At 45.0% G+C, this 14,941-nt stretch overlaps 1 protein-coding gene across 10 annotated transcripts in view; it reads left to right on the top strand.

Moving 5' to 3' along the window:
- Positions 1 to 14,941, top strand: part of NIN (ninein) — a 65,131-nt gene that overhangs the window by 33,025 nt on the left and 17,165 nt on the right. For 8 of the 10 annotated variants that reach the window (XR_012835521.1, XM_075753187.1, XM_075753189.1 and 5 more), the window contains 13 exons: positions 147 to 321; positions 1,123 to 1,233; positions 1,992 to 2,081; positions 3,227 to 3,380; positions 3,702 to 3,823; positions 5,190 to 5,716; positions 6,453 to 8,507; positions 9,700 to 9,825; positions 10,754 to 10,823; positions 11,773 to 11,988; positions 12,382 to 12,495; positions 13,585 to 13,707; positions 14,248 to 14,361. Coding sequence is in view for 9 of the 10 variants with exons in the window: in XM_075753187.1 (XP_075609302.1) it covers positions 147 to 321; positions 1,123 to 1,233; positions 1,992 to 2,081; positions 3,227 to 3,380; positions 3,702 to 3,823; positions 5,190 to 5,716; positions 6,453 to 8,507; positions 9,700 to 9,825; positions 10,754 to 10,823; positions 11,773 to 11,988; positions 12,382 to 12,495; positions 13,585 to 13,707; positions 14,248 to 14,361 (3,997 nt within the window). In the remaining variant the exon portion in view is untranslated. The remainder of the gene's footprint in view (positions 1 to 146; positions 322 to 1,122; positions 1,234 to 1,991; positions 2,082 to 3,226; positions 3,381 to 3,701; positions 3,824 to 5,189; positions 5,717 to 6,452; positions 8,508 to 9,699; positions 9,826 to 10,753; positions 10,824 to 11,772; positions 11,989 to 12,381; positions 12,496 to 13,584; positions 13,708 to 14,247; positions 14,362 to 14,941) is intronic. The other 2 variants (XM_075753194.1, XM_075753193.1) reach the window with 1 other exon arrangement.

Here is a 14,941-nt window from a genome sequence, read left to right as displayed (position 1 = left end):
TCCCCTCTCCTTTGGGATCACTGCCGCGGCACTGCAGGGACTCTGACGCAGGCAGTGGCTTCGTGCCTGCTGATTACCACCAAGCTTCGCTCGCAGCGGTATCTGTTTCTTCTTACGAGCTCTTCTTGCCTCCGATGCCTTCATAGGAAGCTGGACGAGGAGTACAAGGAACGAATTGCAGCTTTAAAGAATGAGCTCCGGAGAGAGAGGGAGCAAATCCTGCAGCAGGCTAATAAACAGCGGCTGGAGCTGGAGCAGGAGATAGAAAAGCTGAAAACTGATGAGAACTACATCCGGGACCGCCTCGCCCTCTCCCTGAAGGTAACGGGGACTAGATGCAGCCACGGGTTTCCCCCAAAAGGCAAGGATGCCCAGGAGCCTTGTTGAGAGGGTGTTCGCAGTGCGTGTCGGACTAGTCGGAAGTAATTTTGGTGGTAAGATAGAGGCGCATCCATGAGAATTGGTTTTTGGGTCACCTTGGGTTTGTAAGGCTCCGTTTCAAATCTCTGCTGCCAGCGTGTGCATGAGTACAGCTATTGGATGGGCTCTCTGCCTCGCTGGCTCCTTGGCTGTCTAGCAAGAAGATAATGCATCTTGACAAAGTTTAAAATCTTGCTTTAAACCCCCCTCCCCAAAAACCATCTCTAAAGCAAGGTTGCTGATATGCCTTTTGATAATTAATCTGCTGCATAATGCAAGGGTATCACTCACCCACGACCCACAGATTCACATCCTTTTCCTAGATTTTCTTTAGAAAACACTTAAGTCACAACTCTTATCTGACCGCTGCCTTACCATATAATTAACTTTTGCTTAGGTTTTAAAAAAAAAAAAAGTAATGGTGGTGTCTTACAAATGACATCAAAAGTGGTGAACGTCAGAGGGAGGTGGTACACCCTTACAGATGATCCGGGGAGCGGCCATCCTGCGAGCATCTGTTCCGCTGCAGCGGGAAGGGTCATATCGTGCGTGGATTCACGATTCCCGTCTTTGGCTGAAGTTTGTAACAGTGTCGTGTTCTGACTTGACTGGGAGATTGCTCTTTTTTTCTAATGAGTTACCACGTGCTAATGTTTGCCTTCTCCAAATGCTGAGGCTGTTCGTGGGTTTTGTTTGGTCCAGGAAAACAGCCGCCTGGAAAGCGAGCTATTGGAAACGGGAGAAAAACTGGCCGAGTATGAAAGTTTGGCAAGCAAACTGCAGAGGAACTTGGAAAACGTCTTGGCTGAGAAGGTAAATCCTCCTCTTCTCAGTACGCTTCCAGAATTAAATCGCTTCTCAGTTACTACACTCGAGCTGCCAATTTAACTAATAGCCGGAGGCTCTTGGGGTCCCTAGCCAGATGTGACCAAGGCACTGCCTTTGACATGGACTGCTTGACTGACTTCCAGTTAAGGAAATTAAAGCTACCTTTAGCTGTAGTTTTATACTAATTAACAGAAGGGAGCCTTACAGTGAAGCAATTATCCCACAGATCTGCAGGGATTTTTTTTTATCCCAGCACGTAGTTTTGGATAGACCCAACGTGCAGATCCTCTCTAGGGAAGGTGATACACGAGGTGTTAGGTGGCATCTCCGCTAAACACAGGTGAAAAGCGAGGTGAACAGCTGATCACGGCTGTGTTACAATAAACTCATCAGAATATCAGCTTCTCCGAAGGCATTTCAGTGGGCGTGCACCTAGAGACAAAGGCTCGTATACTGGGATTCTCACCCAGCATCTGTTTTCCAGACTTCTTTAAAGCTGGGATTATTTATCAAGCTGCGATGTGCGTACGCTAAGCTAGAAAGCTGTGGTCTGAAATCAAAGTTAGCGTCCGAGCGATGGTGGGAGAGCAGCGAGTATTTGTTAGGGAGGTTGCTTTTGTGTTTAAAACTATAAAAGCCGAGAGGAGAGGGCGCAGGCTGCAGGACTGCTTGCGAATGGCACCCAGAGTGCCGTGAGCGGGGCTGTTTGGAAGAGTAACTGCATCCCATTGCTGCCCTTTCAGTTTGGTGACCTGGATCCCGGCAGCGCAGAGTTTTTCCTGCAGGAGGAGAGGCTGGCACAGATGAGAAGCGAGTACGAGCGGCAGTGCAGAGTAAGTGGAGTCCACGGCTGGAGACCCAGCACCCGTCTGCCCGTGTTCACCGACAATGCCGTACTGCAACCTGTAGTTGGGGTTTTTTTTGATTTATGAAATAATTTTTCCCCTAATCTGGATTCAGAGTTGTAGGAACTAACAGCAGAAATGAGATATATCCAAATCTGTCTTTCAAAGCAGTAGTATTTTCTTAAAATAAAACTGAAACTATAAAGCTTGTCTTCTCTCCAAATCTTGTATGGCTGACTACTTTAAGGTGGGCTTGCAAGTATCTATTTACATATCTGTTTTCTGATGACTGCTATGGTTATGAGCATTTGGCTCATCTGTTCTGCAGGATCCTTTTTGTTCAATAAAGGACTACCTTGACAAAAGGCTGTCTCATCTGAAATAGCATGGTAGCCCTGTTAAGAAGTTGCAGTTTAAAAGCACAGATTTTTCTAGAAATGTGTGCTGAATTGATACTTCTTGATAATAAATTGCTTGGATATGCAATTGATTTATTTTAAATTTTTTTTAGTACTGTCAGATATGAATTGGTATTCGGGGTTCACTTTCTGAACCTTTCAAATCTGCAGAATTGTATGTTTACACATTCAGGGATTCCTTTTCCTCAATAGATGCCATTCACTGAGCACTTGGCACAGATACTTGGGATATTCCCCTGGCAAGCGGGCAGGAGTACCAGATGGTAAATGCAGTCATGAGGGTATTTCTTTCCTAATTTGATCTTTTGCTTCTGATTTGATTTTGCAAGTAGATGGTGTTTGAGGAGGAATTTCTTGACCATCTGAAACCATTCCTAAGCTGTTGTTTAAAAAAAGGTCGTAGGAAGGAAGAGTAAAGTGGAAAGTCCTGGAGCATGATGAGCTTTAGAGGCAGAACATATACAGGCTCTCAGTCTGAAGACGCTTCTGCTCTTTTAGTAAGAAACACATCTGTTACTGGCACAGGTTGGAACCTGGAGAAGGGCGTTGTGCTGCTGCGAAGAGGATGACCAACTGTGGCATGATGGCAGGGTTATAGACAAGTCTTTACTACTATAATTCCCTCTGAAATGTCTCGGCATGGGAGTGCGGTGAGGTACAGATGCTCAGCTGCCTCAGTTGCCTTTTTTTTTTTTCTTCCCCCTCCCCTCTCAGGAGCTGCAAGACCAGATAGATGAGCTGCACTCGGAGCTGGAGGAGTACCGTGCCCAAGGCAAAGTGCTCAGGCCTTCACTGAAAAATTCACTGTCGGAAGAGTTTGACGTTGATATGAAAAGTCATGGCAATAGTGGTATTGAGCCTGACCAAGGTAAAGCACTTCTATATGACCAACTTCTGTGCTGTAGGTATTTACGATAACATCTTAGAGGCAATTACATAAAAAGTTTCCTGAATCCTCACAGTGAGGCTCAGCCACCGCCTCTGTTTCACTATTTAACATTAAGCGGAATAGGGCGGCTGTAACATATTTGAAGCTGAAACTAGTGTTTTCAGTTTCTTGTCTCTGTGTGCGATGGGAGTTTGAGAGCTGCAAGTAGCTGCCTAAGGAAATTTAAATTGATGAAATAGTTCTGTTGAGAGTGTATCTCTGTGGGCTTCAAGAATAAGTATATAATTACTATTTTTAAAGGACTTGGTTCAGAAGACTGCAACCCATTAAATATGAGCATAGAGGCAGAAATGGCGATTGAACAAATGAAGGAACAACATCACAGGGATCTACATCACCTCAAGCAGGAGCTTGAAGACACAGTAAGCTGTTTTAACTTAACCCAAAACTTCACAACTTTTCCAGCCTCTTCATATAGGTGGAACAGTCTTAAGAAGGACTTTTAATTCCTGGTCAGATTATAACCTTTCCGTGAATCTGAGCCCTCTACCTTCCCTGCTCCTTCTGCACGTTGCTGTGCAGTAGAGAGGTGCTGGGGAGGGCTGGATGAACGCTGCCATAGATCCTCGTGCCGCCCACCCGCTAACGAGAGAGCAGCGAGGCCTTCCGAGGCAGCGTTGCGTTTCCTGTCTTGAAAGCCTGCTGCATCTGAATTAGCCACTTCATTCCTGCTGGCATGGGATAATTGTGGGTTAGAAGGGCTGCTGGCAGGAGTCTCCGCTGCTAAATGCTGTGCTTGTGCAGTCTGGTGGCGTTGAAACGCAATCTCTGGTGTGGGAGTATGGAAACACTGCCGTAAGGATACCTCTGCTACTGAAAACGGGCAGTCGGCTCTCCGTTTTCTGGGGATTAATCTTGCCACACGTGCAGAAATACCTCCGTTGGCTCTATGTGGAGAAAGCTTGGGTCGAGGTGGGCTTACGAGGCTGGGGCAGCTCCACCCCAGGGCTTATCTACTCGTCTGCTGTTTCCAAGCAAGACCTACGAGGTGCACCGGTGTAGAGATGGCCACGCTCGTTCTGCGGGACTCGGTTCAGGACCAGAAGTCGGGGGATCCCGTCAGGCTTCCACCGCATCTGTCAGACCAGTGCCCGCCTCCAGATGAGAGCTGGCTATATAATTATAATTGTTAGAGAACTATAATCTATTCATTTCACATATGGAGTAACCTAGGTACACTGGAACTGTACTGGGATGAAGCTGAGGTGGGAGTGGGATAAGAAAACTGATAAAATATTACCGCCAAATCATTATTACGCCGAAATAATTAATTTTTCTTACGGCTTTGTCTCAAAAAAAGAAAACCAAAACCAAAAAACCCGACCACCCAAAACCCCAAAAAAACCTTTTTAAAGGGAAAGGCCTCACCTGCCTCTTAATTTGGGGAAGGTTTTGGGAAAGTAATCAGTGAAATAAAGAGCCCACTTGCAATTTGCAAAACTACTTAGGACTTGAAAATTGCTCATTGCTTTGCTTCTCCCTGCCCACCCCCCCCCAATTTGCTTAATGGAAAAGCATGAATTTCTTAGGCTACTACAGAATAATCATCTTTATCCCAGTAAGAAATTAAGCTGAGCACTTTAGCATTCTTTGCAGGGGAAATCAATGTAAGATGCTAATGTCGAAATCAAAATATTTGGTAGAATATATGGAAATACACAATACCAAAATGTTGAGAAAACACCTCTGTAAAAAACGAACTAATCCAATCCGGTTTCCTTTTTGTAGGTGAGCCATTATGAAAAGCAGCTAGATGAGACAAAAATCCACTGCGAAAAGGAGCAAGAGGATATGAGGAAGAAGTACGCTGAAGAGATGCACGTCATGGAAAAGCAAATCACCGGCCTTAAAAATCAAATTGCAGAACTGCAAGGAGAGGCAGCAGCGCTCAGAGAACAGCAAGAAAAGCTTGACTGTAAATATAATGATGAGAAAAACAAATTACAAATGTGTTTTGATGAGGAAAAAGCCAATCTGCAAGAACTCTTGAGGCAGGAGCATGAAGAAGATGTTAGAGCCAGACTGGAGCAGGTAAACGAGAAGTTTAGTCAAGAACGGGAAGAACTGATTCAAAATGGTGTCTGGGTGGAAGAAAAGATGAGAGTTTTAGTGCAGACGCTGCAGGAAGAGAAGGGAGAGCTAGAACGTGGCTTTCATGAGCAGCTGAAAAGGATGGCAGAGGGACATGCCCTGGAGAAGGAAGAGCTCCAACAAGAGCTGCTAAGGAAGCACGAGCAGGACCTGGAGGAGGAAAGGTGAGTGTCACCGCTGGTGGGGACGGTAGTGGGGTGTTGCTGACCTCGATGGCTTGGTCTGGTGACCAAGGTGAACCTGGTGCAGAAATGACTCCTGATGCTCAATTCAAGCGTACTAATCGTACAGTGCTGTTTTATTCCAGGACACCGGGCTGCTATCCAGGGGCTTTTCCTTCTGACCTTTCTCAAACAGATATTTATATTGATTTTTAGCTCACCCTGAGGCAACAATAGTGTTAAAGCATAACTAGACGTGATTAATTTGAGCTTTATTCAGGATCCCTGCGCTTTACAAATCCCCGCTTTGTACTTTTAAAGCGTTCGGGTTTTCAGAGTTGTTCTTTTCTGAAGAATGAAGGGATGGCTGGGAAATTCTTTTAGCCAGGATCGAGTGTCAAAAGAAACGGAGACCATCCTGGGGTGACAGGGAGAGATGGGGGTAAGAACATCTGCCCCCACAAATCTGCTCACAAGAACAGAAGGGCATATATAGTACATGAAACCTTTTCTGAGGACATTTCATGAGTTGTACTTCTCCAAGGCAATTAGACTTTTATTTTTGAAGTTTCAACAAATTGCCTTAAATTTAGCTCTCGGAAACATCCGTCAAATAGTACTTCATCTAATACTCAGTGAAAAAGTAATTTTTCAGCTTGTTTTATTCATCCTGAAAAGCCATTTGAATCTCTTTGAGTCAGCCCAGAGTTTAGTAATATATTATGTTAACCATGTTTAGGATAAAAATGGAAAGTGACTATAACAGAAGAGCATCTCATGCAGAAACTCAGTTTTCTGCCGACACACAAACACTTGTGAATAAATATGAAGAAACAATCCAAAATCTGGAAGGACGTTACCAGCGAGAGTTGCATGAACTTGCCGAACAGCAAAGAGAGGAGAAATCTCAGTGGGAGTTTGAAAAGGATGAAATTGCTCAGGAGGTTGCTGAAGCTCATGAGCAATTGAAGAAAAGTCTGGCAAATGAAAAGGCCATTTCTTCTGCCCTGACCCAGGAGAAAGATCTCCTGGAGAAAAACTTCAAGGAGGAGGTGAACAAGCTCGTGTGCGAGAGAGAGCAACTTCAGAAGGAGCTGCGAGACCTGAGGAATGCCAGTGAGAAGCAGGAGAAAAAGCTGAATGATAAAATAACACAACTCCAAAATGACTACGAGAAAGAGCTAAAGAACAAAGAAGAGCGTATATCTGCGGTGGAGGAAAATGGGAAGCTGGTTAGGCAAAAGCTGGAGAGGCTTGACAGTGAATATAAGCAAGAGAAAGAACAACTCAATTCCAAGCTTCTTGCTTTGGAGAGTTTGAACAAAGACATTTGTGTGACAGCAGAATCAGAAAAGGCTGAGATGAGTTTGGAAATCTCGAACCTTCAAGAGAAAATACGGAAGCTGCAGTGGGAGACTCACAGTTTTTCTGCACTACAAAATCATTATAGGATCCTGGAAAATGAGTATGCCAAAGCAAAGAGCAAAATTGCTTCTTTTTCTGGTACGGCACCTCTGGGAGATGATGTGGATGTTCTCCTAAACCTACAGAGAGTGCACGAGCAAGCCGTGAAGGAAAACGTCAGAATGGCTGCTGAGATCGTCAGGCTGCGGCACAGGTTGCAAGCTGCGGAGCGGGAGCCCGTGCGACCTCCCAGTCCTGGCTGCTCCGACTCTGGCTCGGAACAATCTCAGCTGCCAGATGAAATGGATCCCATTTCTGAAGAGTTGCCCAGGGATTGTAAAGACGCAGACAAGGGAACAGATTCGAATGTCCTTCTGCTTTTGGAGGCCGATACTACGGACTTGGAAGAGATGACTGAGATTGATTCAGATTTGGAGAAAGCAGGTGGCCGTGCACTCAAGGTGCAGCTGGGTCAGACGCAAGGAAGCGAGGCAGCACCAGAAGCTGATGACAATCAGGATTGTGACAAGAACCAAGAGCTGCTTTCTTGGGTGCCTCTGCTGCCAGACAAGAGAGATCTCGAGAAAACTCTTGAGAGAGTTCCCAGACCACAAATGCTACACAATGATGTTAAACGGCAGAAGGTTCATCTGCTAAATCGCAGAATAGCTCCCAAAAATAAAGGGTTTGTTTCTGATGCTTTGAAGCTTCAGGTGGAGCTTGAGAAGGCTGAAGAACTGAGTGAAGCCTCTCTCCAGCTTGATCATGCTCCTGGCTCAACAAAGGGTGACCTGAAAAGTGTAATAGCTCAACTTTGGAAAAGGGTCGAAGAGTTAGAAGACAGATCAGTGGCACAGGCTGAACTTCTGTCACTACAAGAAGAAATTCAGGTAGAAAATGAGGATCTGAAATCTGAAATGATAAGGTTGCTTGAAAAAAATAAAGTGCTAGAAGACAACCTGCGTAAGCTGAGAAGCCTTCATTGCAAACTAGAAGAAAGCAAACTGGAAAGTATTAAGGTCGGAGAGGAAAACACACAGCTCCTCCAAAGAGTTAAAGAACTGGAAGATGTCCAAGAACAAGATGCACAAGAAAACGTAGATGCACACAGTGACAAGTTAAGACTGCGACGCCAGCTTAAGAAGCTGGAAGAACATGCTGCCGCATTTCCAGGTCAGCAAGACAAGCGTGCCCAAAGCCACAGCACGGTGAAAGAAATGTTGGAAAAGAGGGAGCTGCAAGAGCCCAGGGGAGAGCTGAGGGAGAAGGTTGCTGCTCTGGGTAACCCAAACGACATGCGTTGCCACGAAGAGAGAGAGGAGAGGAATACGGTGCCGCGCGGCTTACAAAGCACGTGTGCCGAGCTGCAGCAAAAAGTTGATCTTCTGAGGTAACGTACGCTTGCAAAACTTTGTGGAAACGTGCCGGCCCAACGTGCCGCTTAGAAACTAACCTAGCGTGCCACTCATCGCTTCGTAACCGCCCGCCTGCCGTACGGTTGCTGCATTAACCACTGTAGTTTAACTCTGATTAGAAAACGGTGCCTTGGACTCTAACTACTAGCAAGTGGGCTGATTAATCACGGATAACAACGGTTGAAATAAACGTGCGTGCCTTACTCCTCTCTGACCGTGACCTAACATGAATGGTAAAACAGGAGCACCCTGCCAGCTGTTTTGTCTGTGGATGTGGTCACCTTCACAGCGTGTAGTTTATGGTACAGCAGAACCCCCTGTGGGCTTTTTATGTCCAAAATAATATGGTAACGCTTCCAGAATGCTTTTAGCTTTTACTAATATCACTTCTTCACTCGGTTTGCTCCCTTCTAGTACCGAATGTTACTTGGAATGCTAAAAGTGCTTCTGTTTTTCTCAATATTTAAGTTAAAACTAGAGAATAGAGAATTATGGTGACATTTTTCCCCAGCAGGAGTACTTGTGTTGGAAATCCATCAGATGTGTGGCATGGTAAATACCATTATAATACAGAGAATATAATAGCTTTTACCTACTTGTTTTTAACTGCTGTATTTCAGCAAGGATCATTTTTGGAGGCCATAAAGTGGCTTAACTATTGTTCAGCACCAGCTCCCTGCAGGAAATTGTCCTTTTGGGTATTACACCGTGGCTAAGTTATTTCTCTACGGTCGCCTCAGGACAGAAAAGGCTCTTCCCAGCGCGGCTCTTCCCAGCATACTGGGCTCTAAACCAGCTGGGGAGACCGCTCGCTCCCCCAGCAATCTGCATGTTGTGGTGTTAAGCTGTTTGAAGTTATGTCATTTGTAACTTAAGGACTGGAAGTGATAGTATAATATTAGTGTGGAACTTTTGTTAGGTATCTTAGATTTTTAACTAACTTTAACTGTACAAGAACATGCATAAAAAAACCCCTTTTTTCAGTGATCTGGGAAGCACTCTTACTAAATGAAAAGTAAAACCCATATACCATCCATACATAAAATAAGTCAATTGTAGCTTTGTTTTGAAATAGTACAGGTAGCTTAGGCTTCTAGTAATTTTTCTCCCTGTGGGCTCAGCTGATATGCAGAAAGAATTTTCACTTGTCTCGTGTCTCTGCCACAGATGTGAAGCCGAGAAGCTCAGAGAAGAAAATGCTGTTCTGAAAAACGAAGTGACTTTATTACATGAGGAAGGTAGCGCTTCCAGCCTGAAACTGAGAGAGCTAAATGGATCCCGAGAAGAAATGTGGTAAGAATTCAATGGGGCACGTACCACGTGTAGCCTTCAGGCTGTCGCAGCGGTGCTGACGTGATGGTTGCATCCCTTCTCTCAAAGCTCCTTCACGTGTTAGATATTCTACAAAATCTGAGATGGGCTTATTTCGTGGTGCCATTGGAAATCCAGCTGGCTGACAGTCTGTTCCTCATCCTTTTCACCTGCCCCAGCTTGTCCTGCTCATGCCTAGAGCCAAAGCGGGGCCTTAACTGCAGGAGTTCAGGTGACCCAGTAGCACGTACAACCACAGGACCAACGTACGAGCTGACCTGATGCAATTCTTCTTGCTTCAGCAAAGGCAGAGCCTGTTGGGCTGGTGTGGCCTTAGAAAAGGCAGGAAGAGGTACAACGTGACAGAGTGTTTCGGTGATTTGGTCTTTTGCAAGTAGATAACCATCCGTGATCCTGGGAGTATTCTTCCCTTCTAGAGAAGAACTACATGGGGTATAAAGAGATAGGATGAGGGGGAATGGCCTGAAGCTGCAGGAGGGGAGATGGAGATGGGATGTGAGGCAGAAATCCTTCCCTGTGAGGGTGCTGAGGCCCTGGCACAGGGTGCCCAGAGAAGCTGTGGCTGCCCCTGGCTCCCTGGCAGCGTTCAAGGCCAGGTTGGATGGGGCTTTGGGCAACCTGGGCTAGTGGAGGGTGTCCCTGCCCATGGCAGGGGGTTGGGACTGGGTGGGCTGTGAGGTCTCTTCCCACCCAAACCTGCCTGGGATTCTGTGATGATACTTTGAGGAACTGAGCACTTGCCAAGCCTCTGTAAACCCGTGATGCTAAGCAATAAATAAATAAATACCCAGGATTACCATTTCTGGTGATGTCAAAACCCAGCCCATTCTTGTTGGTGTGTGTATTAACAAGTGACCCTGATGTTAATGAGCTTTCATGTTTTCCTTAGGCAAAAGATAGAGGCTGTGAGAAAGGAGAAGGTGGCTGTACAGAAGATGGTTGACAACCTGAAAAAGCAGGTATACAGACTGAGCCCGTAACCTTCTCTGTATAAAAGCTGTTCCTTAGATGGTCACAAAGGCAGTAGAAAATGACCGTTACAGAAACTTAAACGTCTTGGTAACTGTTCTCATTAACTCTCTGGGATTGATACGAGACTTGTTTGCCCTGATCAGAAGATAACTGCAACGCTACTGTAACTAGCTTACAGACTTGAAAGCACTTTCCATAGTCAGCTTGGAAAGTTTATTTAATAGAAATATATTTTTTTTTTTTCTTTTGTAGTCTTTGTGGGTAATGCTTTGCAGTACCTCATGGGAAACAGAGGTTATGTGACTCAGCCTCTACTTGTTTCCCAGCTAGCTGGGCCTAGGAACGCTGCCAGCTGTGACCCTTTGCTAATCCATGTGACCGCTACTTTTATTTTAAGGGTGGTTTGTTATGCTAGGCAAAGTAAAAGGTTTAAGTCGCTCTTACGTTCATGTCCCTCTTAGTATTGCTTAATTCTACTTGCTCAGAATAATCTACTAGCTCGCAAGCATAACCCTCAAAATATACATCAGCGTGGCAAAGGGAGGGAGGAACTGCGTGGTGTGCCAGGTGACTGATATCGTAACTGCTGTAATCCAGACCAGCTATGAGAAGTTAACAGTGCGTGAGGCCAACCATGCACGCAACACGCCGTCAGGAGGATTCCTACTCCTAGCTATGGTTCTACTTGATTTGGCCTAAAATTAGGAAGTGGAGCAAGTGAAACAGCTGTAGGGAAATAAAGAAAGCAGTGCTACTGGGGTCATGACTGTCACGCAGAGTAGAGGTACCAGTTGTGCCCCACTGCTCAGAGCCACCATTGAATTGGAGTGACACTTGTCAGTTCTTTTAATCATCTTAATAGAAAGGAAATGATTTTAAAAAAATCTTATCCCCAGTGTAAAAGCAGTCATAACTGACACCGCTCTCCTGATTCAGGTAGCAGATTTGAAGACCAGGAACCAGCAGCTGGACTCTGAAAATACAGAACTTAGCCAGAGGAACTCCAAAAATCAAGCCGATGTGCAGGATCTTAATCAACAGCTGGCAAGGGTGCTCAAGCAAAAGGAAAGGGAAGGAGGAAAGTGTACCCTGGAGGAATGGGAAAAGGAGAGACTGGTACTGAAAGAGGAACTGGAAAACTCCAAAGTAAAGGTACAGGATTGCACCATCTCTAACGGTATGAAACAACTGAATGTTTAGGAATGCACAGGTGCTATGGAGTTCACATCCCTTTCGGGAGCTGCGCGTGGTCTTTCAAAGCTGAACTTTCCTATGTACTAGCCGCAGACGTACATACGTGCAACAGTGGGGGTGGAAGGAAAGCATGGCAGCAGCCAAAGGCAGGGAGGTACAAGTGTGCAGGTTTGTCTGGAAAATGCAGCTTAGTGATGCTAAATACTTACCTGCATTTTCCAGCATGCCTGTTCTGCTCGGTCCAGTGCCGTGCCAGCTCTAACCCACGTCACTGTCTGCAGCACCCTCTGGTTAACCTTTGTTACTCTGCCTGTTTCCAAAGTTGAAATCTGAGCCTTTTACTTTTTGCAGTCATCAAATATGGTGTCGTCTTTGGAGATGGAGCTGTCAAAAATGAAGGTTCAAGCTCATATACTGGAGCAGGAGAACCACCTCCTCGAGCAGGAACTCGAGAAGACAAAACAGGTACGGCATCCTATTGAGTGCCATCAGATAATGCTGGTTGTCCTTAACGTGCCCTGCTTTCTTGCCTGAGTTGGAAATAGTTAATTTCTTTAAAGAAAGGTCATAGGGGAATATAAATCCTCTTGAAACAGTCTCTGAGTACAATGTGTAATTGTTCAAATAAGGCTGGTTTTACTTAGCCTTTGCCAAAGGTTTTCCAGAATAGTGATTCTACAAAAACCGGCTTTGACAACGAAGACAAAGATTTAAAGCTCTAGTCAAGGAGTAGACAGGGCTTTTCTAGCTTGTGCGGATGGGATAGGCAGGGGAACACTTTCCTGAGTAACTGGTGATAGCTCTGCTTAAGGACTGGACTCTTCCAGTACGTCCTTTCGGAGAGAATTCCTATTGCTAAATCCATCTGGAGACTTCGACATCTCGCAGCTTCTGCGGATAATTTCCTGGAGGGCTTGCTTATCGTCTGTATAAGCGTGGTTCAATTGGCTGCAAATATATGCTAATAAACACAGATAATGAAGGCTACAAATGAGGTAGCTCTCCCGATCAGGGTTCCACAAAGTAATTTTCTTTACAGCATCAAGCACTCATTTGATGCACCTAATGTTTAGGATTGATAATAGTCTTAAAAAGCAAAAGCAGATGAGGCCTATTCAATAAAGAGTGGATTGTGGCTTGAGTGTAATTAAAGACAGAAGACTGAGCAAGCAAAGACAGAACAGCCCGGGAGAAGGCAGAGCATTAGGCTAAAGCACTGTGTCAAGTGGCCAAAGGATCAGAAGTCAGCAGTACGGTATTTTTTCCCCATTCACAGAAGAGGCAGAGAAAGACCGGCCCTAAAGCAAATCCGAGGGATCGGATCCCAGGGCGATTAGGAATCCTTAGCGCCGCTGTTGCGGGAAGGATGCCCTGGATCGTATGAACGATACCTGTATGGTCATTGGTGCCAAACTGGAGTCTGCCCCTCTCTCTCCCATGCTATTCAGAGTGGGATGCTTGGCCCGGAGGAGAAGAGAAAGCTTTGTGTAAGACTTGCATGCAAAATTCCAAAACAGCCCAGAAATGCAACTGAGAGAGGTTTGTTTTCCACAGCTGCCCAGATGTCCTGATTTCTCTGACCTTCAAAATGAAGTTTCGAGCTTAATTACTAAAAATGAAAAGCTGCAGAAAGAAAAAGAAGCCCTGAGTGAGGAATTAAACAGATGTATTGATAAGGTAAGAAAGAACTGCAAATCCACATCCCTACCTATGTGCTGTAACGGGCTGTTAAAATTTTTGTATCACTATCTGTACTACCTAACCTGTAAAACTACTTTGTGGGGTGGGGTTTTTTTCTTACTTTCAAGCCAGATAAAGACTTAATTGTCAATGCCTTTTTTTTTTTCCCCTAGCTGGTCTTAAAGCTTAAATTCTGGAGCACAGCTTTTACTGTAATTTGATTATGTGGAAAATTCCAAACATTGCAAGGTACAGAGGCCTGGATTATAAATATTGCAGCAGGACAAGGAAGACAGTGTTCTTGCACTCTTATTGCAACTCTAACATTGTAGCTCTGAACTTGAGCAGTGTGACTAGTACGTGCACTATAAATAATGATCCCGTTGTGTGGAGATTCGGGCTGGGAGCCGAGGGGTTTTTTTGCTCTCCTGTGTTCTCTTCTCGTAACTGTAACTCCCTCCAGTTTAACTCTCAAAGTGCAATTGAGTTAAAGAAAATCCTGAACGAGTCGGGCTTACCGATGTAATCTTATTTCAGGTAGCTAAAGTAAGCTGCTTAGAGAATGCAATTGGGAGCTTGAAGCAGGAACAGAAGTCCTGGGAACAGCAGAGTCAGACACTGAAAACACAGCTGACCATTTCACAAGAAAAGGTATAATAGTGATTTTTGTAATAGCCCTAGATCAAAAGCATTTTTTTAAATCTCTTGTAGTGCTTTTTTTCATAAAAACCAGCTGTCTTCTAACGTGTGCAAAGATGTTGTGCAGCTAAGAATGGCAGCTTTGATGGGCTTTCAAAGTGACGTTCTTAAAGGACAAGAGGAAACTTTTTAAATGCTACAAGGGACTCTTCCCCCCCCCCCCCCCGCCCCGAACAAGCTATGCTGTTTTGTATCTACAGCCAAGTTCCTTTTGCCGATTCATTCTGCCCAGTTATTTTTAAAATACTGGAGAGATTCTGCTGTTGCTCACAACTCTTCCGGCGGTGGCTCATCTCTCAGCAGGCAGGGGAGGGGAACGAACGGCTGTCTGCTTGGCTGATGGTGCTTGGCGTTTCTTGCTGGCCATGGGCTGCCAGGAAGAATAAATAATAGAAGAGAAATCTTCTCTTCCCAGCATATCGCAATAAATAGTCGGGGGTGGATGATGTGTCTCTGTAGTATTCTGGCTTGTATTCAAAGTGGATGGCTACTAATTTGGAACAGAAAGTCAGAAAATTATTTGGCATTTTTA

Source organism: Balearica regulorum, chromosome 5 (assembly GCF_011004875.1).
Source record: "Balearica regulorum gibbericeps isolate bBalReg1 chromosome 5, bBalReg1.pri, whole genome shotgun sequence".
Taxonomy (NCBI): Eukaryota; Metazoa; Chordata; class Aves; order Gruiformes; family Gruidae; genus Balearica; species Balearica regulorum.
Note: the sequence above shows the minus strand (reverse complement) of the source record. Positions and strands in the feature narration are given on the sequence as shown.